This window comes from Phragmites australis, chromosome 17 (assembly GCF_958298935.1).
Source record: "Phragmites australis chromosome 17, lpPhrAust1.1, whole genome shotgun sequence".
In the NCBI taxonomy this organism is placed as follows: Eukaryota; Viridiplantae; Streptophyta; class Magnoliopsida; order Poales; family Poaceae; genus Phragmites; species Phragmites australis.
This window is the reverse complement of record NC_084937.1, coordinates 21,644,918-21,668,297: the sequence shown is the minus strand read 5'-3', so window position 1 is coordinate 21,668,297 and position 23,380 is coordinate 21,644,918. Positions and strand designations below refer to the sequence as shown.

The window sequence follows — 23,380 nt, the reverse complement described above, 5'->3', positions numbered from 1 at the left end:
ACTTCTCCTGATTCACTGAAATGAACTAGAAGCTGAGGAGCTGAAAAAAGTAGCTTCTCCTGAGGAGCTGACAACGCTGATTCTCCTGATTCATAGAGTTTATCCTAGAAAATCATTAAGAATCACTTTCAGCCACAGAATCACTTCCTCAGAGAATCAATTTTTTTAGAGAATTTGAATCAGGAGAAGCTCTACCAAACAGGCCCTTACACAGGTGCAGCTTCTTTTGCAGTTTTAATTTTTTCTACATGGGCAAACATATAAGTATATAAAAATCATGTCAGTTAAGAGTTCAATCGTGGTGCATCTCAACCGGTCAATCTTCCCTCTCTCTCTATATATATATATATCAGCCGCTGCCACAAAGGAATATACGCAATTAGGGTTTTGCTAATTTCTTTCTACCGTGTCATCGCACATAGTATACTCAATCCCACTGCGCCAACGTGCACCGACGAACAGGAGAGTAGATCTTTGGAACCTGTCGTTTTTGGGATCCTACACCGGAAGAGTGTGAATAAGGTTTTTGGGAAACGCTTATCGTGACTGTTCACTATTTTCTTCCTCTACATCATCGTGATATACTTCGACTACTTCATCATCTTCGTCATCGTCTACTGCTTCGACATCACGGAGGCCTCTGCATCACACGTCGCTATTAGATACGTACATTGCTATCTAGTTGAGACTCGTCAGAGCTAATTGAGCTATACTCGAGTAATAGTCAAATCTAGTTAAGACTCATCGGAGCGAGTCGAAACCTAGTCAATATTGATTATCTGCATCTATTTTTATTCATTGTATATTAAAAATCGAATTAAATTTAATCCGAAAGTTCTATTTTCCAACAACTCCTTCACATGGTCTTATACTACAATCTAACAATCAAGTTAGAGATAAGATTTCAACAGCCAATATCTTCGACATAACTCTTCCTCCATGTCGGAAGGTATGCTTCCATCGTACTAGCACCCTGTTGATCAATGGATGGTATATGTTGTTGTGCATCTTGACAGTGAACTTACTCTTGTACAGCATATTAGGTACTATTGCGATCATCGTCGGCTTCTATGTCGTGCTGTGGGGTAAAGCAGATGATACGAAGAGCGAGAGGCTGAGCACCCATTCTAGTGATTCCATACGATCTGTCGGTGTCAGAGAGTCCGATGTTAAGAAGGAACACTAGGTTGCTAGCAAAGGATCGCTCAGCGGAGACGACAAGAAGGTGATGACCAGAGTTCTTTTCGGAGCCTTGAAAGTGGAAGTGGAAGTTAAAGTGAAACCAAGAGGATATTTTCAGTGCACCTTCGACAAACTGATGTCATAGGAATTTTTCTAGCGAAATCATCGAACAATATAATGCTCCTTCTCTGTCATTTCATCTTCTGAAAAACGAAATCATCGGTCTCAATCCCCTTTTTTCAACTCATTCAAGTTCTAGTATCGTTTAATTACCTGGTATTGGTGCCTGCAGCAATCTCGCAAGCGTATTTGACCCGACCAGCCATGAGTCCGTCAATGTATGATATCTGCCATTACTAGATATTTCCCTAACTGACAAAGAAGATAATGGAAGATGCCAATGACCGAGTCCAGATTTAAGAATGGCCACTAGGTTGATAGGAAAGAATCTCACAGCGGGGAGCCGGAGACGACAAGAAGGTGGTGCCTGGAGTTATTTTCGGAACATCGACGGTGAAAGTGAAAAGGAGGTGGATATTTTCAGGCCGCGTTAGGCTGGACTTGCCTCTCATGCTGCACCACAGCTTTCCAGTCCTACCGCTTCGTCATGATGGACCGGCTCGGATCTACTCGGCAGCGCGTGTGGTGGCCGGTTCTTCCGCTTGGCAGTCTGGGCTTGCTGCTTCGTGTTCGGTCGTGCACGGTTCTACGCGCTTGCGTTTGGCTCCTGCCTCAGCGGAGCAGGGTTCGCGACGGCACTTAAGGGTGTGTGTCAAGGCGTGCAGAGGGTTGTGTGTGTTGGCACTGTGTGACGGGCGCGGCACGCGGTGGGCATGACTGGTGCTCGCACTTTCCTGGCACGCCTTGTGCGTGCTGCTGCGGGTGCCGGTCCCCTCGCGGCATGGTCGTCGCCTGCTGTCTGGCGTGCGGTCTTCTCTCTTTGTCGGATCTGTCTCCCTACCCTAAATCCGGCCCGCGGGGAGACCGTTGTCGTTCAGGTGGCCTTGGGGCGAGATGCGCCTGCGAGGATGGCAGCCATTGCGGAGGTGGAGTGGGCAGGGTCGGGCTGCCTTCACAGCACGTGGATTGGGGGAGGTCGGGGTGAATGCTTTGCCCGTTTTCTGCTGGTGCAAATGACAGCGACGCACTCTGGTGTCATTCCCCCTTCATGTAGGCATTTGTTATAGTGCCTCCCCTTCCCACCTGGTTGGTTTTTTCGGGTGAAAACACAGTCCAGTTCATGGATCGGCGATGTTGGTGTCTTTGCATCGTGCCCTTTCTGGAGGTGTCGTCGTGAAAATCCTTCATTGTGGTACGATGGCTACTGACCGGGGTGCTGGCCTTTCCCCCTTAGGGATGCCTCTTGCTTCGTAGTGGTCATCTGCCATATATGGGAGGAGTGGGCTGTGTGAAGTCACAACTGCTATGTCCTGGGGTGCGATATAGCTCGGTAACAATGATATGCGACAGGCTATTTCTCATGTGTGTCTAGATGGTTGTTGTGTCTAGATGTGTGGTGGTGAGTCGCCTCAGGCAGTCGAGCCAACCGCTTTCTGTTGTCATCGGGTTATTGTCAGTCTTTTATTCTAATAAATCATGCAGTTGTATGATTTTTCAAGCCCGGTTTCACCCGCTGCCTCCTTGAAAGAGAGATGTCGTGCTCATAAACTAGGTCAACTCTATTCTTCTTTAATGAATTGGAGGAACTCTTTGCCTTTTTCCAAGGTTCTTCGAAAAAAATTGTTGAAGCCTAAACTCTTCTTCCTTTCTTGGATTACTTCATTGAGGAGGATGGTTCAAGTGAGCAACTGTCAGTGTTAAGTTATCTGAATACGGACACATATGCCTATTTCCTTTGGTTCGACAAAGAAAATTTAAACACGCGAAATACATTCGGAATCTGATACAGGTGTTAGAATCCAACTCGAATTTAATATATCCGATTCAATAAAAAAATTGGACACAATAAAAAAAATTAGACACATGTATCCAGATAATAATGGAACCGTCGGTAGCAACCTTGCAAAACCATGTGCTGCTTTTTGTGCAGGACAGAAATAAGTGCAATGGTTTGAGGACCAGAAATGGCGATTGGCTCAACAACTTCAAGTAGGTGGTTTTTTTTAGATAAAGGAAAAGGTTTCTGCCTCTTCATCGTGATATGTACAAAGCCTAATGCCTTATTACATCGTTACAGCTCAAGACTGAATCATCATGCAATGGAAATAAAAACATTAGGCTTGAAACGTGACACAGATGGTTCGAAAGCGTACAAATTTAGGCTTATTATACATATATCCTATGCCGCATCATCATATATATACTATATGTCTTCAGAATAATATAAGATCATTGTTTCGTGTCTAGAGAGTTTTGAAAAGAAAATGAGAAACTGAATAACCAAAGGTGAAAGTCACTCGGGAAAAAGCCTGAACGAAAGTAGCACATGAATAAAGGTAGGTACATGAGAATACAATGGTATGTCGTATCAATAAACAGCATGTACAAAACCTACTTCTGATCATAACTCATAAGGTGACTAGTATACGATAAGAATCCGCAATATAATCTCGCCTGTACAGAGCTAGATCAAGCCTAAAGATATGTGAGCAGAGAACAATAATCATGACGATAACGCGGCTGATGGAGCCGAGGCTCCCTCCAAATAATCACGGATCTATCAAGCGTATCCGCCCTTCCACCCGCCGCGGTAGGCGTTGCCGTCCCTGCGGTTGTTCCTGAATGCGCAGCAGCCGACGGAGTAGACGATGACGATGAAGACGAGGAAGACGATGTTGACGATGGCTACGCGCTTCCAGTCCCGCTTGAACGTGGCCACCACGCCGGCCTTGCACGACTGGCAGCCGTAGCAGAGCCCCGAGGCGTCGTTGCTCCAGGTCTTGCAGTCCGGGTCCGTCGAGTTGGTGGCGATCGCCGGCGTCCACTGCGTGCCGCCGACGTAGGTGTAGCCGCAGCTGGTGGGGGGCTTGCAGCAGCCAGACTGCACGAAGAAGAAGAACAAATGAGCCTAGAACACATGCAAGGCCGGCAGGCCAAGTGAGACAAAGCTCTAAACTACTCATGAGTGTGAAATTTCAACGTCACATGTTCGTGCTCGTGCTTACGGTAAACAAAAAAAGAATAATTTTATTTGTTTATGATAATTTCAAATGGAGCAGTTGAATTGAAGGCATGTGCTACGAAAGAAAATCCATCCTTCTATAACGCGACGGTCAGAACATTGGGAGTGGTTCAGAGCAGGTACTAATGGTTGGTTTGGACTGAAGATGCCACTATAAAAATAGGAGTAATCCATTGACCATATCAGCGTTAAGACCTGTGCAAGGTATATATCTAAATGATAGATGTTTGATTGAGACGCACAACCATACAAGAAAAAATCAACCCTAGATAAGATTTAGTGTTTCACAAGCTAACATTTCTTTGTTTTGCATCTTTGACATTAGCTTCCCAAGTCACATCGCAATTCGCAACCAATAAATAAAACAAAAAGGTGAAATAGTCATCTTTTTATTTTATTTATAAGACGACGATACTGTAATCTGTGTAATTAAGGAGACTCACATCAGAGTTCTTTTTTCTGTCAGGTTTCATTTTGGCGATTTCAGTCCGGTTGAGACGACAATGGCGAAACTGATAATCAAATAGTAGTTGAGTTTTTTTTTTTACCTCGATGGGGGAGAGGTCGGAGCGCATGAACTGCGTCCACGTCTCGTTCTTGTCCTGCAGGCTCTTGCAGACTTTGCCGTCCTGGAGGCAGCTCCTGATCTTGTTCCAGTTCTTGGAGCTTTCGACCCTCTTCTGCAGCCAGTTGGAGTAGTCCCCGAGCCTGTACTCCTTGTACCCTCGGTCGGACACCACCTCCCCGGCGCCCTTGTTGGTGACGACGAAGGCGAAGACGGTGAAGCAGAAGAGCACGACGATGAGGACGAACATGGCGACGAGGTAGACCCAGAGGAGCCAGGTCACGCGGCAGCAGGCGCCGACGAGCCCGGCGATGGAGATGACCATGAGGAAGACGCCGAGAGCGATGACAGGCGCCGAGAGGTAGCGCTCGCACTCGGTGCCGTCGCCGCGCGCGCCCAGCCAGATGCCCGCGCCCAGGATCGGGACGGAGAGGAGGAACGTGACCGCGTTGAGGATCCCGATCAGGTTGTTGCTCAGCCGGAACGCCATGCTGACTCGCTCGAACGAGGAAGTCAAGGCCTCGCGGGCGCACGGTGGTTCGGGTGGTTCCGGGGGCCGGTCTGCGCACGGGGACGGTGGGTTTTGAGGTTTTACTTCCGGAGGCGAAGGTGGTGATGGTGGGAGGATGAGGTGCGCGGGCGTATTTGTAGGCTGCCGTGGGCGCGTGGGGGGCTCGGTCGGGGAAAGTTCCTGGGCTTTTTGGGTTGGGTCAGGAGTGGGAGGGAAAACGTGGCGTGGTGGTTGCTGATTTTTTTGCGTTGACGTGGACATCGGCTTGGCTCCGCACACGCAAGCTTATGTTGACCTAGAAATCCTATTTCATTTTGTTTTTCGCGCCTACAAATTTAAGGTGTGTACAATTTGGTGATATCAGCTGATTAGAAAAGAAGTCATTTACAATTTTATCTAATGTGCAGAAAAAAGATACAAGATAGAGAAAGATATCGTCTATTAATTAATAGACGGTTTAAAATAGCAGAAAACCACTCTTATAGACAGTATTTTCTTCATTGTATGAATGTCATCTGCTATTTGTGATCTGAACTTTTCACGTGTCATTAAGTGTCATTTAGATTACTTACAGCTAACTCACACAATAGCTCGTCTATTATGTTGTGTATATGTGACATGTAATCGTATTACAGATAACAACTTTTTATACCACTACACATGTCCTTAGAAGATGTCCTCGGGCGATCGCTAGGAGAGAAGATTGATTTTTTTTAAGGACTTAGAAGAGGTCCTAGTTAGGGAGGCTAGTCCGGTAAAGGAGCGGAGCGATAGGGACATCGCCGGCCATAGACAGTGAAGGACAGCCTATGACAGTGCCGGGGCAGGGGTGGGTAGAGACGACTGGTGAAGTCAGGTTATTACGATGGTGAGTGGTGCTGACGGATTTGATGATAGGAGCGAGCGGTAATGTTGATTGGGAGAAGAAAAATAGTGCACAAGTGAGAAGAGAAAGGAAGAAATGTGTCCGTCCGATTAAAATCCGATTCTGGGGAGCGTTGTCTGAAAAAACCCCTGTTTTCATGTGCCTAGGGATAGCACGCGTCTTTGTTTTTTAATGGTTTTTTTTTTCGTTTTTCAAAGACGTTCTTCGATGATAACTAGTAGCAGTTAACAAGGCCGGATGGATGGTTGATAGATTCAATTATTTTTCTGAATTGGTTTCAGGGTTGGTACCTCCTTTTTTTTTTCCAGTTCACGCGTTTGGAGTCTGTTGTCAATCGCTGACGCCTTATTGGCAAGTTGGTAGCGACATGGAGATAGATACACACTCGCACAGCGTGACCGGTGCGGGCGGTGAGAAACGAAAGAGACAGTGTATCGTCCATCGACGCGCTGAAGAAAACAAAAACAATGGTTTCTTGTCTACGCTTCACATATGATTTCGTATCTCAGCATCGTTAGCTTGTCTGCCGTGGGTAAAAAAAGATACTTCACATTAAACCTTTTTGTGAAACTACCTCGCAAGAACTTTGCGAGTGATGATATCATTACTATAAAAGTAGCTATAGATAATGGTTTATTATTATTGATTTATCAAAAACTGATAACGGTACAACTATCATTGTCGATTTGTAAAAAAGTAATATTATTATCGGTTTTTAATACTAACTTTTAATACTAACCGATAGTGATGGTCTATCCGGATCTAAAATTACAATCCAATTAAATTTTGATTTGACTTCCCGTTCAACTCTCTCCCTCTCTTACCTCTTTAAAAAAATATTATCAGTACCGATTCTAAAATCGACATCGATAAGATTTTAGGATATATTTTGATGTAATGTGCAGTAAATCCTATCACATCAACAGTTAATTGCCGTGACGGCAGGTCTTCATTTAGCAGTGCCGGTGCCGATCGAGGCCGATCGTTCGCGGAACTTTCCGATACGGAGCCGTACGCCAAAGGCACATACTCTTCCTGCTTACAGTACCACGCACGGGTCTGACCAGCACGCTGCTTTTGATCGTTCCACGATTTTCAGCACCGACGATGAGTGCGGATCTATCCTACGCGGAGTCTCGTGATCTTGGAAGAACGACTCGACTGGGCGCTTTCGCAAGGGAGGCGAGGCCACACGTTTACGCGGCTTACTACGGCTTCTTCGATCGTTTGGCTCTAATGGAAATGAAACCAAGGGAGAGTGAAACCGCGTGTGGATTGGGTGGATCCCCTCCCCCACCCAATCCACTTCCAGGTTGGGGATTTGATCTTCGATTTAGGTTGTATTATTTGGTAGTTGCTTGGATTGGCTTGGATTCACACAGTTAGCTCCGTATAACAACACTATATGCTTGCTTGTACTAACACTTTCATGCCACAAAAACAACAAAAATCATATGCCAAGTATACACTCTATGTGCATTCTGCTACATGTGTCTTCATGTCCTAAAAATTTGAAATAAAACAATTCAGGAAATTCAAAATCAGAAGACCAAAAAGAAATAAGATTAACATATAACAGGCCAAAAAGTTGAAGTATAAACTAAGATATAAATTCATTGAACCTGGTAGCTTTCGAGCATATAAATTCATTACATATTAATTTACTAAATCTAAATATAGCACTTTAAAGAAAATGTTCCAAGTTCATGTTCCCCAGTCCCGACTTTATTTTGAAGAACAGCTCCAGAGATAGAGAGACCAAAATTTCTTTGCATGCATGAATCTTGGATTCTTTTTAATTGCCCAGAATAATCTCTTTGCATGCAGCAATTTGGCTTCTCGCTGGACCTCCTTTCTTGGGTTTCCAATGCATACATACAAAGACATGCACATGCGACTAATGTATTGCAGCCTAATAAACAGAAAACAACGAACAGAAAAACATAATAGTATATCAAATTCGACTCATTTGATCCCAATTTGGCCCATTAATTGAGTCCATTAAAAATTAAAGGTGAAGAAGAAAAGAGAAAGAAGGGAAAAAAAAATGATGAAGGTAGAGAAAAAAAGAGGAGGACCCTCTACTCATCGAGTCTGCGTCCGTCGCTGCTTCTATTAGTAGCGAGTGTTACATCACACAAGACCTGCTACTAGTAGAAACGAAGTGCTACTGATACTGCGAAATCTGTCAAATCAGATCGCGGGGATTAGTGCCAGTTATGCGAGCGATACTGCAATATATATCAGCCATGTCATCATCCGAAAGAGAAACCACTCACAGGGAGTAAACTTTGATTCTTCGACCAAAAAAAAGGAGAAACAAAAACTTCGCATTAACGAGGACTTGCGCCATGGCAAGATCCTGTCTTCTGGCCCGACTTGAGAAACTCGCAAGCTTTAACCGCACCTCGCCATACGGGTATTTGGGCCATGGAGAATTCTATACAGGCCAAGCAAGAGCGACACCGTGAGAGGATTGGGCCTTCCATGTTGCAGTCTCTCTGCAGTGTGCCCAACTTTATCTTTTTTGGACGTCATCTGCTGTGTGCCGAACTGCAGTCCTATGTTCCAATAGAACCGTGGCCCCGTTTGCAATAAACGAATTTCACAATAAATTTTGCAAAAGTACAATTATAACAAAAATCTCTTTGTAATTCCTATGTTCCAATAGTTCACAGAATCATCCTAGCAACAACGACAATATATAACAAATGAACAGCTGGTTTAACCACCATGACATAATTGCTAGACATAAATGAGACTAGGAAAACGAACCGACAAATCAGGTAAAGTGACAAACACAGACAATTTCATTCATTGAAGTAACCGGCAAGAGAGTTGTTTGTTATACAGTATTAATTAGATAAAAACCTGACGAATTGATTGTACAGGAAAAAACAGATGACTCTTATAGGAGAACATACATTCATCGAGGGTTTGCACCTGAGCCAGACCCATGACCATACCCTAAGTCTGATCCATTGCCTGATCTACGCCCATACCCTCCGTCCTCACCATGTCTAGATCTTGAACCCGACCCGCTACCACCCTAGCCATACCCTTGCCCACCATCGGATCTAACCTCGGACCCAGCAGAGGATCCTGCACCTGACCCACCTAACCCAGCATATGACCTGGCACTTGACACTGTGGATGAGCTTGCCCCTCCAACGGATATTGACTCCGATCCCACCCGGCCAATGATCCAGACCCAGAACCGGATCCAGAGGCAGATACTCCTCCAGTGCCGACTCCGAGGCCAAAGCCGAGTCCAAGCCTGAGCCCCGCGCTCTGCCTGGTCTAGCCATAGCCACCGGAAGCAAATTCTATAGGACTCGATCCTACAAAAGATACTATTCCCTGTGATGACATGTATTCATTTTCTCTCTTTTTTTCTCTTCAGCTTAGTCATTGAATAGATAGATAATATGGATAGAATCTCACGTGAATCTTATTAAACAAGTTCCTATAAAATTTGTTTTCATAACCACCACCTATGTTGATGCCGAGCCTCTTCCTCGCCACACGGCCCTACACGGGACCGCAGGACAGCGAGCACACGAAAGCCACCAGCACTAGCGCAGTTGCAGCCGCGCCGCCCCTGCCGCTCGCCATCGTATCCTCGCACACCACACACGCCTCGACGCTTGGAGGCCTCTGGCGTGCGTGCGTGCTGCTTGTTTATATATGGGGCGGTGCGCATGCGGCGCCAAGAGGAGCGGGACGAGAGTGGCTGGGGAGCATGGAGTGGTGCCGGTGTTGCCGTGCGAAAAGGGCGGGGGTTGATTAGGTTAAGTGCGGGGAGTGGCTGTGATGACGACGTGCGCTGCAGCTGCACGCGCGCCGGGACCGGGAGAGCTAGCGCATCCGGCCACCGGCCGGCCGGCGGGGATGGCGCGCGCTTTGGTCGGTTGTCCCTTCTCCCGTCGCCGGCCGGCCGGCGTCTCGGGCCCGTGCGCGCACAAAGGTGTTTGCTGGGTGGTTTGGTTGCCGGCCTCATCTGGCCATCGATCGAAAGCTGGAGACCGGTATATAGCTTGGTCAGCTTAATTCGCCCATGGACTTCGCGTTAGGCAAAGTTTTGAATTGTATAGATTCATTCACTGGAGGTCTGGACGGTGTTGCACCATGCTCTTGAGTCGATCTTGAAGTTGCATTTGCTACAGTTAGACAAAGTTGATGGTCTCAGTGAGTAGTCACCAGCGAGGTCGTGAGGATATGAAAGCTATAGTGTGGCATATCTCGAAGTCGCTGGGGTCGATCGGGACACATCACATGCACGCAGAGGACGGAGCGTCAATGATGAAGCTAGCCTTTTCTTTTGACTTCGATGCTGCAGGCGCGTCGGCCCGAGAAAAGAATACAGAGGCGTATGTATGCCCTTGCCAAATTTTACCATAAGTTGTTCCCAGTAGTTAGCTGGCATGCTATTGTCTCCGGTCATAAATACTTATCGTTGTCAAGATCCAATCAAACTTTTAAAATTTTGATTATCAATCGTTTCTAAAATATTTAATTTGAAAAATATAAAAATCATAAGTATAGATTTATTTTGAAAAATATTTTCATAATATTTTATTTTTATTAGATATTATAACTATATTCTAATAAAAAATAATGATCAAAGTTACGTATCAAAGACCATAAAAAATTAAAAGTGACAAATATTTATAACGGAGGGAGTATATATTATTATGATGTTATGTTCATATGTATCTAGTCAAACTAGATATTTAATATCAGCCTATGGGAATTACGTACATATAATATACTAGCTTAATATGTTCGTGTGTTACAACAGGAGCTAAAAATTTTATGAGATAATACTATTGATTGGATGAAACACGTGCAAAACAACCAAACCAATAAATTCTAGTTAAATGCCCTTGCGTTGCAACAGAAGCTAAAATTTTACATACGATAATATCTTTGAAGCTATAAATACTATTAATTAACCCGGGGCTCAAAAAGGAGAATTCCGGATTGCCTGCCACAAGGCTTCTGTCTACAGGGTTAGGTCATAGGAGCTTTATGGAAGAAATGGATTTCTAGTAAAAGCTTGCACCTTCTTCTCCTCTGGTCAGCTCGTCGAAAATGCCCCGCCCCTTGTCCCTTTGTCATTGGGGAAGGAGGAAAGGAGGCAACTAGTCGCTTCTGCGAAGCAGCAAATTCATGAGCAAGCGAATGAACGAGTTGCGTCCCCTTTCGTAACTATTGTCAATTCAATAGTCTATCCAACCTTTGTAACTATATCGGTCACCTTTGTAACTATACCAACCTCTTCTCTTCATTCAGCATTCAGTCTATCTTCGGAAAGCTGAAGACAAGGGGCACAAATGAGAGTGAGACATTGTATTGTGTCTATGTTGCGATAGGAAAAAACGCTCTCTAACTGCTGAGTCAAATAGGTCAAGCTGAGTCAAGTCAGAGAAAATCGAAAAAAGAGAGAAAACCAACCAAAACGCAACCAGAGTTCTCCGTGGGTGGAGTGCTAAGAAAGAGAAAGCGTTATTGCTATACAAAATGAAGCGGTGAAATTGGTACTCAATCCCTTGCTTGTTCGTGGGTTTTTCTTTCACGCTTCCCCTAGCGCAGGCAGTAGTTTGTTAGCGAGTTTATCTTCCTAGTAATTTGTCGATTTGGTTTTCATCAGAAAGGAAGAAGGCCAAGGGGATTGGTAATAATCCGGCAAAGGGGGGATTATTTATAGCAGGCTCAATGGACAATGGGGATGGAATAAAGTGCCTTGAGGAGTCAGGAAGCACACAAGAAGTTCACTAGAGAGCTATTTTACCAAATAAATAGAATAGGCTTTTTAGTAATCCTTAAGCTTACTTTCCTATCGACGTCAGTTGTGTAAGAAATACTTTTTGTGGGTGGCGGTCGAGTCAGACTCTGGCAGGTCGCGCGTGCTTCGATGGACGGAGACCTCAAGAGTGCGGCGGCGGCGCTGGCCAAGAGGGGGTTTGGCGACGCCAGATTCAGGAATCAGATGGCACCCACCAATGAGGACGAACATGAACAGGCCGGCGTCTTCCCTATGAGAGCGTGTGCTTGGGGCCTAGGAGAGGAAGAGATGCGGCGTTCGATGAGGGAGGACGGCAGCGAACAAGGTCAGGTTGGAGGATGCAGAGGTGGTTTGCGGGTTTTTTGGGCTGGCAGAACCTCCGGAGGGCATGGAACGGAATCGGTAGAGGAATATTTTGGCGGACAAAATATGACTTACTTATTTTTTATAAGAATTTTTAAAAAGGGGATAAAAGGAAAAAAAGGAGTGCGAATTATACTGCGCTGAGCTTTTTTCTTTTCTTGGCTTATTTTCTGAGCTCTTTCACGGTGCCTCAAATAAATATGGGTCCTTTATTCCTTTTGATCTAATGCACCAGATTTTTTATGATCTTCGTATACTCCACTTGATGGTATTAGGGAGTATAATCTTTTGGGGTGTACAATTGTAAATACAGACACTTGATTTTTTTTTTGAGCCGTGAGCCCAAGATCTCGAACTCAGAACACTAGTCGCCACAAACTGAAGTCGAGTTGGGCTGGTCAAGTTACAGAGCATATGATGTTACTTTTAAAATAACATGTATTTATAACCGGAGGAGTACCAACGAAGAATGACCATTCGTCTGGCCAGCAATCTCGCTTCCGACCTTGCGCTGTCTATCTGGCCAAGCAATAATCTTCTTTGCGTGCCATGGCATGTGATATATTGGTTCAGACATGAACTTTACTACTTGTTTTTAGAAATCTACAAATCTGAGGATGAATAAACTATTCGCTCCAAGGTTTTCAAGAGAAATCACGTTGTTAAAACTCATGTGAAATAGCATCAATACGGTAGTAATCAAGGAGAGGAGACGTGCAAGCAGCGGCAAGGAGAGGGCGAGAACGAGCAGAGCTGAAAGAATTTTTTTTGAACCAAAAAGGCAGGAGCTTTGCCGTTCAATTAAGAAGAAGATGAGTTTATGATAAAGAAGGCGGACTGAGCCGCAACGTCAACCTAAGAGAGGCTAGTTACATGAGTTACGTCGGTAATGGTTGAAACACAAATTAAAGGAACGCTAAAACCTCCCGTACCCATATACAAACAAGGTAGTGTGCACGTCGTCGCTGATCAATAAATATCCTCTCCTTGGCATGGTGCGCAACCTCCCGGTGTAGAATTAGTCTACAATACCCCTAGCAAATCAATGGCCAGTTTTGATTTCTACTCCTTCCATACGTGGGGTGTAGAAGGTACTGTAAAAATTCTCCTTTCATACGTGGGGAATGGAAAGTACTGTAAAAATTCTATATTTTCTTCAGACCTTTTTTCTTCCGTGCAGTTACTTTATGGAGTCATATATATTTCAAAAGAAATACACACATCCTCTAGGGCCCTAGTTAAAGATGAGTACAAATACTAGGCCTTGTGAGCTCAAAGTAGGACATGATGAGCCGTATGAAAAAGGGTCATGCGTGTGGTATCTGTTCACGTCGGTAGGCATCAGCTTTGCACGTAGCATCCATTAGTCGTCGCACCACTACTTGCTTGCAGTCAGGCACTGCCCATTCTCTCCCGATCCCCCAACTTTCCCGCGCACTAAGATTATCTTCAATGATTTTTTTTCAGATGTCAGAATCTTTTCATGACAGGATTTTCATTCTCTTCACGGTTTCTGTCGTGAAAGAATTCGCAAGACCATTCCCTTCAGGATAAGATCATCTCTCATTTCTCTCACGATTTCCTTCCAAAGGAAAGTGGCTGAAGATGAGAGAAAATAAAAAGAATTAGAACAGAAAAGAGAATCATAAAGTAAATAAAATGAAAGAAATATAGTTGGAGATGGTCTAACATGTCAATACGCCATCGATCGATCAATCTCACAAGCTTCAGAGGGCGCCAAGCGTGCCGCACCGCGCGCCGGCCGGCCGGGAGCACGATCACTTAGCTCGGCAGATTACAAGGCACAGCTCGCAAGCTCGAAGCCACGCGTACGAGGCTCCGGAGCGACCGCGCACACGGTTCAACCACACCACTCCGTAAAGCTAGCTTGGCGTCCTGAGGTGCGAACGATCTATAAATTCCCATGGAGTGGCATAAGTTTTCACAGAACTAGAGATAGACAAGGCACAATGGTTTGCATGAAGCCCGTTCTTTTAGGAACTGCACTTGTCGTTGCCGCGTCGCTTGCTCCGGTGGGTGAGAGCCGTTCTGCTCGGAAGGACCTTGGCATCAACATTGGGAATGGCCTGGGGCTCGGGATCTGGGTCGGTCTAGGCGCTGGCGTTGGTGCAGGGGGCTCTGGCTCCGGATCTGGTTCTGCGTCTGCGTCTTCGTCTGGTTCTAACTCAGGGTCCGGGTCAGGTTCAGGGTCTAGCTCTGGCTCGGGATCAGGGTCAGGAGGTTTGGGCCTTGGACTTGGTGTTGGAGTTGGTATAGGTATAGGTGCCGGCGGTTCCGGCTCAGGCTCTGGATCTGGTTCAGCATCTGCCTCTGGCTCTAGCTCGAGCGCTGGATCTGGATCTGGATCAGCCTCGGCTTCTGGTACTGGTTCGGGCTCGGGCTCAGGAGGGGGCCTTGGGCTTGGGCTCGGGCTCGGTGCTGGAGTTAGTATTGGATTAGGTGGTATTAGTGATCCAAGCTCAAGCTCGGCTTCGGCTTTGGCTTCTGGCTCTGGGTCAGGGCCTGGAAATAGTTCGAGAGCTGGATCAAGTGCATCATCTTCGGCAGGTTCTAGTTCAGGCTCCAGTGCTGGGTCATACGCTGCATCTGGTGCAGGATCAAGTGCCGGGTCCAGTGCAAGATCAAGCGCAGGGTCAAGTGCAGGATCACCAAGTGGGCAAGAGCACCATTGATGCGTGTGCGTGTTACCTTGAAGACCAGGCGCTCTAATAATCATCTGGGTTAGCTTTAAAAGATATGAACAACAATGGCAATTACTTAATTAGGTTTCAAGTACTATAGTCCGATAACATCTTACATTTTGACATTGTGTGTTGTACATTTTGGATGTGGAGACTGTTATATGTTTTCGTTAAAGGATGCTGCACAAAAAATGAGTGCTTGTTCTCTTTCCCTGTTATATCGGAGTACATTAGTTGCTGAGTGTACCATGCTTAATACTTGCCAAGTTGCTAAATAAAGGTCTCCGCGCCATAAATCCATGTGGTCAAACTTTTGAAATTTCTAGCCATCATATGTGAAAAGTATATAAAACTAGCTCCTTAGAAGATAATGCTGTTAATTTTGCCTTGAAAAATATTATTGTTACTTTAACTACCATATACGCGATAATATCTTTCATTGCAGATCATTGAAAAAGCCAAATCAACTTGCGCTCATGTAGATCAATTTAGTGCCAACCTTACGTCAATATAAAGATCAATTTGCACGATACTACTCTAAATTTTACTTGTTGAACAATTGATCTAGTGTTGTTATTGCCAAATGAAGGACCTTAAACCACTACTACCAAAACCATAAGTAAAGTCGGTTCAAATACTTTGTTCGTAGTCGGTTTTTAAAAATTAACTGTTATCATGGTTAACACTGGTTCTTTGCTCCGCGACTTTCTCAGATCATCCTAGTCGGTTTTTAACCATATATTACAGTCAGTTTCAGCTCAGAACCGACTGTATCGGATTGGATTTTATCCCAATCGGTTGTTGACTAGAACCGGCTAGACTATCTTCATTATTGCTGTAGGGTCCATCCAAGAATTGACTACTATAATGTCTAGATGTTGTGATGGCAAAAATCGACTATGATAATCTAGCACATTAATTATACCAGCCCAACCAGCTCTTGTTCAAACTGTGGGGCTAGCCCGATTACCACTTACTAATGGTGCCTGTTTAAAACAGTCTAGTCGGTTTTATATAGAAGACCGATTGCAAAACATACCAAAGATCAGTGGGTAAGTTCAGAACTGATTGGTACAGAATAAATTTTCTAGTCAGTTCGTACCTTGAACCCACTACAATACTAAAATCATCTCAGTTGGTTCAAGCTCTGAACCGATTGAAATGTTTTATTTATTTCAACCGGTTTGCGGTTAGAATAAACTAAGATAAATCTTATCGTTGCCATTTCTTTAACCGAGCTACGATAATTTCAGATTATCATAGCTGCTTGGATTATCGGTTCCAAAACCGATTGTGATATCGGTTCCGAACCTAGTGCACATAGCTTCACTTAGTGAACTAAATTTGGAGTAGAAGTATATTTTTCTCATTTTCTCGTGAGTGTGCTACAAACCGAATCATGCGCGTAACCTCAGCTCGTATAGTAACCAGGCATTGTTCACCCAACTATCTGAACCCGGTCCAAAAAAAACTATGCGAACTGGACACCAGTGATTGAGCGACACCTGGTCTTTCTAGTGCGTTTCTCTGTTTATAACTTTGAGTTGGTAACTATCTGCTGGTATTGCACGTCTGTATTTGTGGCTGTGAGTATATGCCTAATCAACTAACAGCCCATAACTGAAAGTTGTCAACGGAGAAGTAAGGAATGTCATCGAAGGCTTAAGTCAACGCTGAAGTTGATATATAGCACAAAAAGTTGGTAGAAGAACAGGACTAGCACTAGCTTGATAAGGCTTCCAAGCAAGCTTCCACTGATCATGCAGGCCAGTGATAAAAAGGATTAAAAAGCGAGAGCTTCCAGAATCTTCCAGTAGAACTGAGATCATGCATGCCACCACACTTTCCAATGCAGTGACGATCGCATTCCTACTCAAAACGCTGGTAGCATGCATGAGGCTTCAAACGTGTCACTCCAATGCATGCACTACCTAAGGCTCATTGCTTTGCACCGTCCTTGCTCCACTCAGCACTCAACAAGACCACCACTCAAAGCAAATTCAGTCGTCCAATGACCACGCCACCACAGGTTCATATGCCACCACAAATTGGGCTAGGCACTGCTCGTTGTTTGTGAAACACCCTACTTTTGGGTCCTATAAATGCCACTGCATAGATCTCAAGTCCAGGAGTTGCAAGGAATCTCAAGATAGAATGTTTACACATTTGATCACATAGAAGGCATCAACACCATAGTGCATTGCTCCTCCCTCAAGGTTATTCCAGGATGTCTCGCCCTAGACTCATGACCATTTTCCTCGGCGTCGCCGCCATACTTGCTGCCCTTGTTCTCTCATCCGAGGGCCGCATTTCTCGGAAGGACCTAAACATCGGCTGTTGAGATTTGCATAAAAATTTACTATTTTCTGGGCTTTTTCCTGGGCCCTCTTGATGCCCCATTTGCCTTTGTGCAGACCAAGCCCATGTGGCGGTCTTATGGGGGTCATCAAGGTAGCTAGGGCATGTGGTTGGAAAAAATCGTGTGAGAAGCAGAGAGGGGGGCAAGCGGCGGCGGATGGGTGGTGGTGGCGCAATCGTCCTCCGCTTCCTTCGGGTGCGTGGGGCTGGAAGGCGTCGTCATCACCTATATCTCGAAGGCCGGCTCCTCTCTAGTGTGTACATAGAAAAATTGCTCTTCTCTCTTTTCCCCTTGGTTCTCCACGGATTTCTCACTGTTCTTGGTTGCCATCTCTACCGGAGCCGAGGGGAGCTCGTGCTTTGGCTCTGGTGCTTCAGTGTATGAAGGGATTAGATGGAGTAGCTCTCTTATTGGTGCTCATCGGAGCTGTGATTGCCGAGGTTTGCCCGCACGCGCTGACATAGTATGGTGATGCCTTGTATCTCTGTCTTTCTCGCCAGCGGCAACGGAGGTGAATAGGATTTCTGGGACAACGGCAAAAGTGTCTTGCCTTGCCTCGGTTCTGAGTGCATTTGAATTGTTCTCTTTGTGAGTATTGCCCCTTTCTACGTCCTGGACAACATATTTATATACAAGTTGCTTAATGATGTGTAACTGTTCTAAAATTGGGCGTGTTCACTAAGTATACTAGCATATACCTGTAATTTCTCTTGTTTTGTTGAATCTGGTGAAATCTAGAGGCAGGACGGTGTGTGTCTATGCACATGGTGATAGTCTTGTTGGGTTAGGTCACCAGCTTGCTGTTGGTTAGCCTTATCTTTGATTAGTGCTACAGTGATATCCAAGTATATTTCACATATCTGTTCTAGATGAATTTATAGTTCAATTTCATCTTTGTTTCGGCTGTCTTGCTCCTTCTGTACTGATTTTATGTTCTTGGTATAGAACTGCAGCACTGCTCTTGATGAGCTTCTAGAACTTGAGAATTCAGTTTTATATTTGCTAGTTGAGATCTTAGGAATATTGCCCAATTGATGATATTCTTGCTAGGAAAATTAGGGAGCAATGCCATGAAAGTCCTAGGCCAATTGTTATACTGTTTTTGAGAGCACGTTATTCAATTTATATACCTGTTGTCCATCACTTGGAATATACATGATTCTAGAAATTGCTAGTCCTGATTTCCTGTTGTTTCATTCAAAGGTCATGTATATTTGATTTTGTCTGTCATATTCTTGTTTTTATACATATGGAATAATATAAATGCTCATATTATCATATTATATACAACAATACATAAATCCTATTGCTTCTAAGATGGCTAGTTCTCGCTCCTCTAGCCTACCACCGTCATCCTCGGACACGATTAAGCCTGAGAGTTTTGATGGGATCGGCTTTAAGCGCTGGCAAGCTCGGACGAGGATATGGTTGATGGAGCTTAGAATTTCTAGGTCCTCACCAAAGAGCTACCCGCCCCTCCAGGGGAAACCATGCAAGACAAGGTTGAAAGAACGCATCTCGATGCATTAAGGGACCGTTGGGAGAAGGCTAATACCTCTGCTCTAGCATGCCTCTTGGCTGTCCTATCGAACATGCTCTTCGACATCTACGTGGGGTTTGGGGAAACACAGAAGGTGTGGATGGAGCTGAATGACAAGTATGCTGAAAGCAACAACAACAATGAATCTTTCATGGTCGCAAGTTACCTGAACTTTCGTATGGGAGATGATAGATCAGTCGTGGAACAGATCCATGAGTTGCAGCTGATCGTACGAGACTTAGGCCAGTATGGCTGTGTCCTTCCTGAGAATTTTCAGGTTAATGCCATCCTTACCTAGCTGCCCACTTCTTGGTGTGACTATGTCACTGCGCGTCGGTACTTAAAGCAGTGGTTGACTCTTAATGAGCTCATCGCTGCTATAAATATCGAGGAGAAGTCCAAGGAAGGCTATGGTAGGGTGAAGGCGCCCGCTCAAGCTAACTTTGTCGAGCATAAGAACCAGCCTAGGAGGAATATGAAGAAAGAGAGGACCAAGCCTGGGTATTCAGGGCCGAAGGCTAATGCTATGAAGAAGAAGAAGAAGAAGAAGCCTGAGATTGTCTGCTACGTCTGCGGCAGATTAGATCACAAAGCCAACAGATGCCACGATCGTAAGGGCAAGGGGCCGATGCTTGAGCAGCAGAATGCAGCCAAAGCCCAAGTGCATGTGGTTGTTGCGACGACTGTGATATCAGCAAAGGTGACTCCACTAGTGGGTATGTATCCGAGGCCTTTATGCTAAATGAACTAGTAAGTTGGTGGGTTGATACATGTGCTACAAGGCATATTTGTGTTGATCAAACGTGTTTTACTTCTCTCTAGGGTGCAGATGGTGGATCCATACTGATGGGGAACGGGGTTTCGACAGCAGTACACGAAGTAGGACAAGTGAGCCTGAAGCTGACTTTCTGCAAGACTCTTGCCCTGAAGGACGTGCTGTTTGTGCCTCCTATGACCCGTAATCTACTCAGTGGATAAATATTGTGCTGGTAAGGAATAAAGTTAGTCTTTGAGTCAAATAAAGTAGTGTTAACCAGGTGTGGGTCATTTGTAGGAAAAGACTATGATCGCGGAGGCATGTTCCGCATTTCCATTCTTAATAGTTCTGCAAACATTTTCTATTCTTCATATTCTAATAAGAATATTGATATTTGATATTCTCGTCTTTGTCATTTTAATAATAAAGCAATAGTGCGCTTGAGAAAGATGGATCTTATTCCCTCGTATAATTATGACAAGAGCCATAAGTGCGAGATGTGTGTGCAAACTAAGCAGCCTCGCAAATCGTCTCACTCGGTTGAGGGGAGAAGCACCACGGCACTTAAGCCAATCCATTCTGATCTTTGTGAGATGAATAGAATCTTAACTAAGGGTGGCAAAAGGTACTTCTTTACTCTTATAGATGATGCTACTAGACTCTGCTATATCTATTTGCTTAGAACAAAAGATGAAGCATTAGAACACTTTAAGATCTAGATGGTCGAGGTGGAAAACCAGCTGGGGAAGACAATAAAGAGACCGAGGTCTGACAGAGGTGGGAAATATATTTCTAGGGATTTCTCCGAGTTCTGTGAAGAAAGTGGTATAATCCATGAGTTTACGCCACCATATGCACCACAAGCCAACGGAGTAGCCGAGAGAAAGAACCGAACAATTTATGACTTGGCTAACGCCTTGTTACAAAGTTCTGGTATGGCTAACTCATGGTAGGGTGAGACTATTCTCACAGTTAACTATGTTATAAACAGGGTCGCTCCTCGAAATCGTGAGGTAACCCCTTATGATGGATGGAAGGGGAGAAAACTGAATCTATCCTTTCTTTGTACTTAGGGCTGTTTAGCTAAAGTACATATTCCCCTACCAAAGAAAAGGAAATTAGGACCAAAGACTGTCGATTGTGTCTTCCTAGGGTATGTACACCAGACTACCACCTATAGATTCCTAGTAGTCCATTTTGAAGTCCCAGACATTATCGTCAACTCGATAATGGAGTCTCGGGATGCAGCATTCTTTGAGCACATCTTTCCTATGCGAGCGAAGGAGGTTGACATCCATGATCTTTTAGTTGATGATCCTGCCCCTCAGAGTGTCAGTGACACGACTTCTGAATTGGAATATAGGAGGAGCAAGAGGCAAATAATTGAAAAATTATTAGGAGATGAATTTGTCACCTTTGTCGTGTATGATAAACCATGAAACCTTTCAGAGGCATACACTTCTCCAGAAGCGGAGTACTGGAAGGAAGCAGTCTGTAGTGAGATGGATTCAATCATCACTAACGGAACCTAGGAGTTAGAAAACCTCCCAGTTGGTTGCAAGCTGATCGGCTGTAAATGGATCTTCAAGAGAAAATGCAGACCTGATGGTACTATAGAAAGTACAAGTTCCGACTAGTGGCTAAGGGCTTTACATAAAAGGAAGGTGAGGACTATTTTGATACTTATTCTCTTGTTGCCAGATTACCCACTACCTGCATGCTCTTAGCACTGACTGCTTCCCATAATATTCTTGTGCATCAAATGGATGTCAAGATCACTTTCCTCAATACAAAGTTGGATGAGGAGATTTATATACAGTAGCCAGATAGATTTGTAGTAACAAGACAAGAGAATAAAGTATGCAGGTTAATCAAATCCTTGTATGGTCTCAAACAGGTCACTAAGTAATGGCATGAAAAGTTTGATACTAAACTAACCTTGGTCAGCTTTTGTGTTAATGAAGCTGATAAGTACATGTATTATCGCTATAGTACGGGTTAAGGTGTCATTTTATGTTTATACGTGGATGACATATTGTTGTTTGGGACGAACCTAGAAATGATTAACTAGACTAAGTCTTTTCTATCTCAGAACTTCAATATGAAAGATCTAGGAGAAGCTGATGTAATTTTAAACATCAAGCTGCTAAAGGACGAGAATGGGATAACTTTAAGTCAATCCCATGATGTGGACAAGGTGATTACACGTTTTAGTATGATAAACTGTAAGCCAGTAGCAACGCTCTATGATCCAAATGCTAAGCTAAAGAAAAATATAGGCTATGGGAAAGACTAGTTAAAATATTCTGAGGTGAAAGGTTCCCTAATGTACTTGGCCAGTGCAACTAGGCCTGACATCTCGTATACAGTATGTAGGTTGAGTTGTTATACATCCAACCCAGGAGATGATCATTGGATAGCACTGGAAATAATACTTAAGTATCTAAAGGGGAAAAGGAACCTAATAATTCATTTTTCTGGCCATCCTGCAGTCATAGAGGGATTCAGTGATTCCAAATGGATCGGTGACTCGGATGATATGAAGGCTATGAGAGAATATGTTTTCACTCTAGCAGGCAAAGCTATATCTTGGAGGTCATCTAAACAGACCATCCTTACTCACTCCACGATGGAGGTTGAGCTAGTAGCACTAGACTCAGCAACCGTAGATGCAGAATGGATGAGATAGCTCCTTTCTGACCTGCCGACATTGGATAAGTCAATTTTGGTCGTTCTCACCTACTGCGATAACTAAACTGTTATAGTTAAGGTGAAGAGTAGAAATGATAATATGAAGACTCCAAAACATATAAAATGACGACTCAAGTTGCTAAGGCATGCACTAGAGACGGGTATAATCACTATGGATTATATTTAGTCTGAAAGGAACCTTACAGATCCTTTCACAAAAGGAATGACTAGAACGATAATTCAGGCAGCGTCAAGATGAATGGGATTACTACCCATTGATAAGGTTCACACCAGTAATAATCTATCATAGGAGATCGAAGATCTTGTGAACTAGGCTTTAGGAAAACAAGCAGTGTGGATATAAGAACAAATCCATCCCATTTGCTGCTTTGCTCTTCTGTAGGAGAGGATGAATTGTTGGCTCTTAATGAATTCAATGTCATATGAAAATAGATGTCGTCCTATAGGACATCTAGGAGGATTCACCTATATGAGTGTGATTGTGTGGTCACAATAATGAGAAGTCGGATACTTCTCTAAGTGACTCACATGAATTAAGGTACATATACATGACTGTAACTTCCAACCCGAGAGCTATGGCAAAAGCAGCCTCGTACAGAGCATTGTATATGAGGAGGCTCTCACACCAAGACTGAGGATCAAGGTGTAGTCCTCTCATCCCGTGTGAGCCAATTCATATGCAACTAGGTAACTTGTTCAAACCCGAAAGGTACTTGTTACTCAAATCGTGTATATCAAATTGATAACTACAACATTAAAATTTTGGTGGGGATTGTTGAGATTTGCATAAAATTTTACTATTTTTGGGGCTTTTTCCCGGGCCCTCTTGATGGCCCATTTGCCTTTATGCGGCCCAAGCCCACGTGGTGGTCT

The 23,380-nt window shown here is 44.3% G+C and overlaps 2 protein-coding genes across 2 annotated transcripts; one reads left to right on the top strand and one right to left on the bottom strand.

The window, feature by feature from the left end:
* Nucleotides 1-3,612: 3,612 nt before the first annotated feature.
* On the bottom strand, nucleotides 3,613-5,521 carry LOC133896813 (tetraspanin-8-like). The gene is made up of 2 exons (XM_062337454.1): nucleotides 4,873-5,521; nucleotides 3,613-4,183 (listed from the first exon to the last, which is right to left on the bottom strand). The coding sequence occupies exons 1-2, from the start codon at nucleotides 5,377-5,379 to the stop codon at nucleotides 3,863-3,865; spliced, it is 828 nt and encodes a 275-aa protein (XP_062193438.1). The 5' UTR covers nucleotides 5,380-5,521; the 3' UTR covers nucleotides 3,613-3,862.
* Nucleotides 5,522-14,355: 8,834 nt separating this feature from the next.
* Nucleotides 14,356-15,350, top strand: LOC133896677 (cell wall protein IFF6-like). The gene has a single exon (XM_062337272.1). The coding sequence runs from the start codon at nucleotides 14,408-14,410 to the stop codon at nucleotides 15,128-15,130; it is 723 nt and encodes a 240-aa protein (XP_062193256.1). The 5' UTR covers nucleotides 14,356-14,407; the 3' UTR covers nucleotides 15,131-15,350.
* Nucleotides 15,351-23,380: the final 8,030 nt, after the last annotated feature.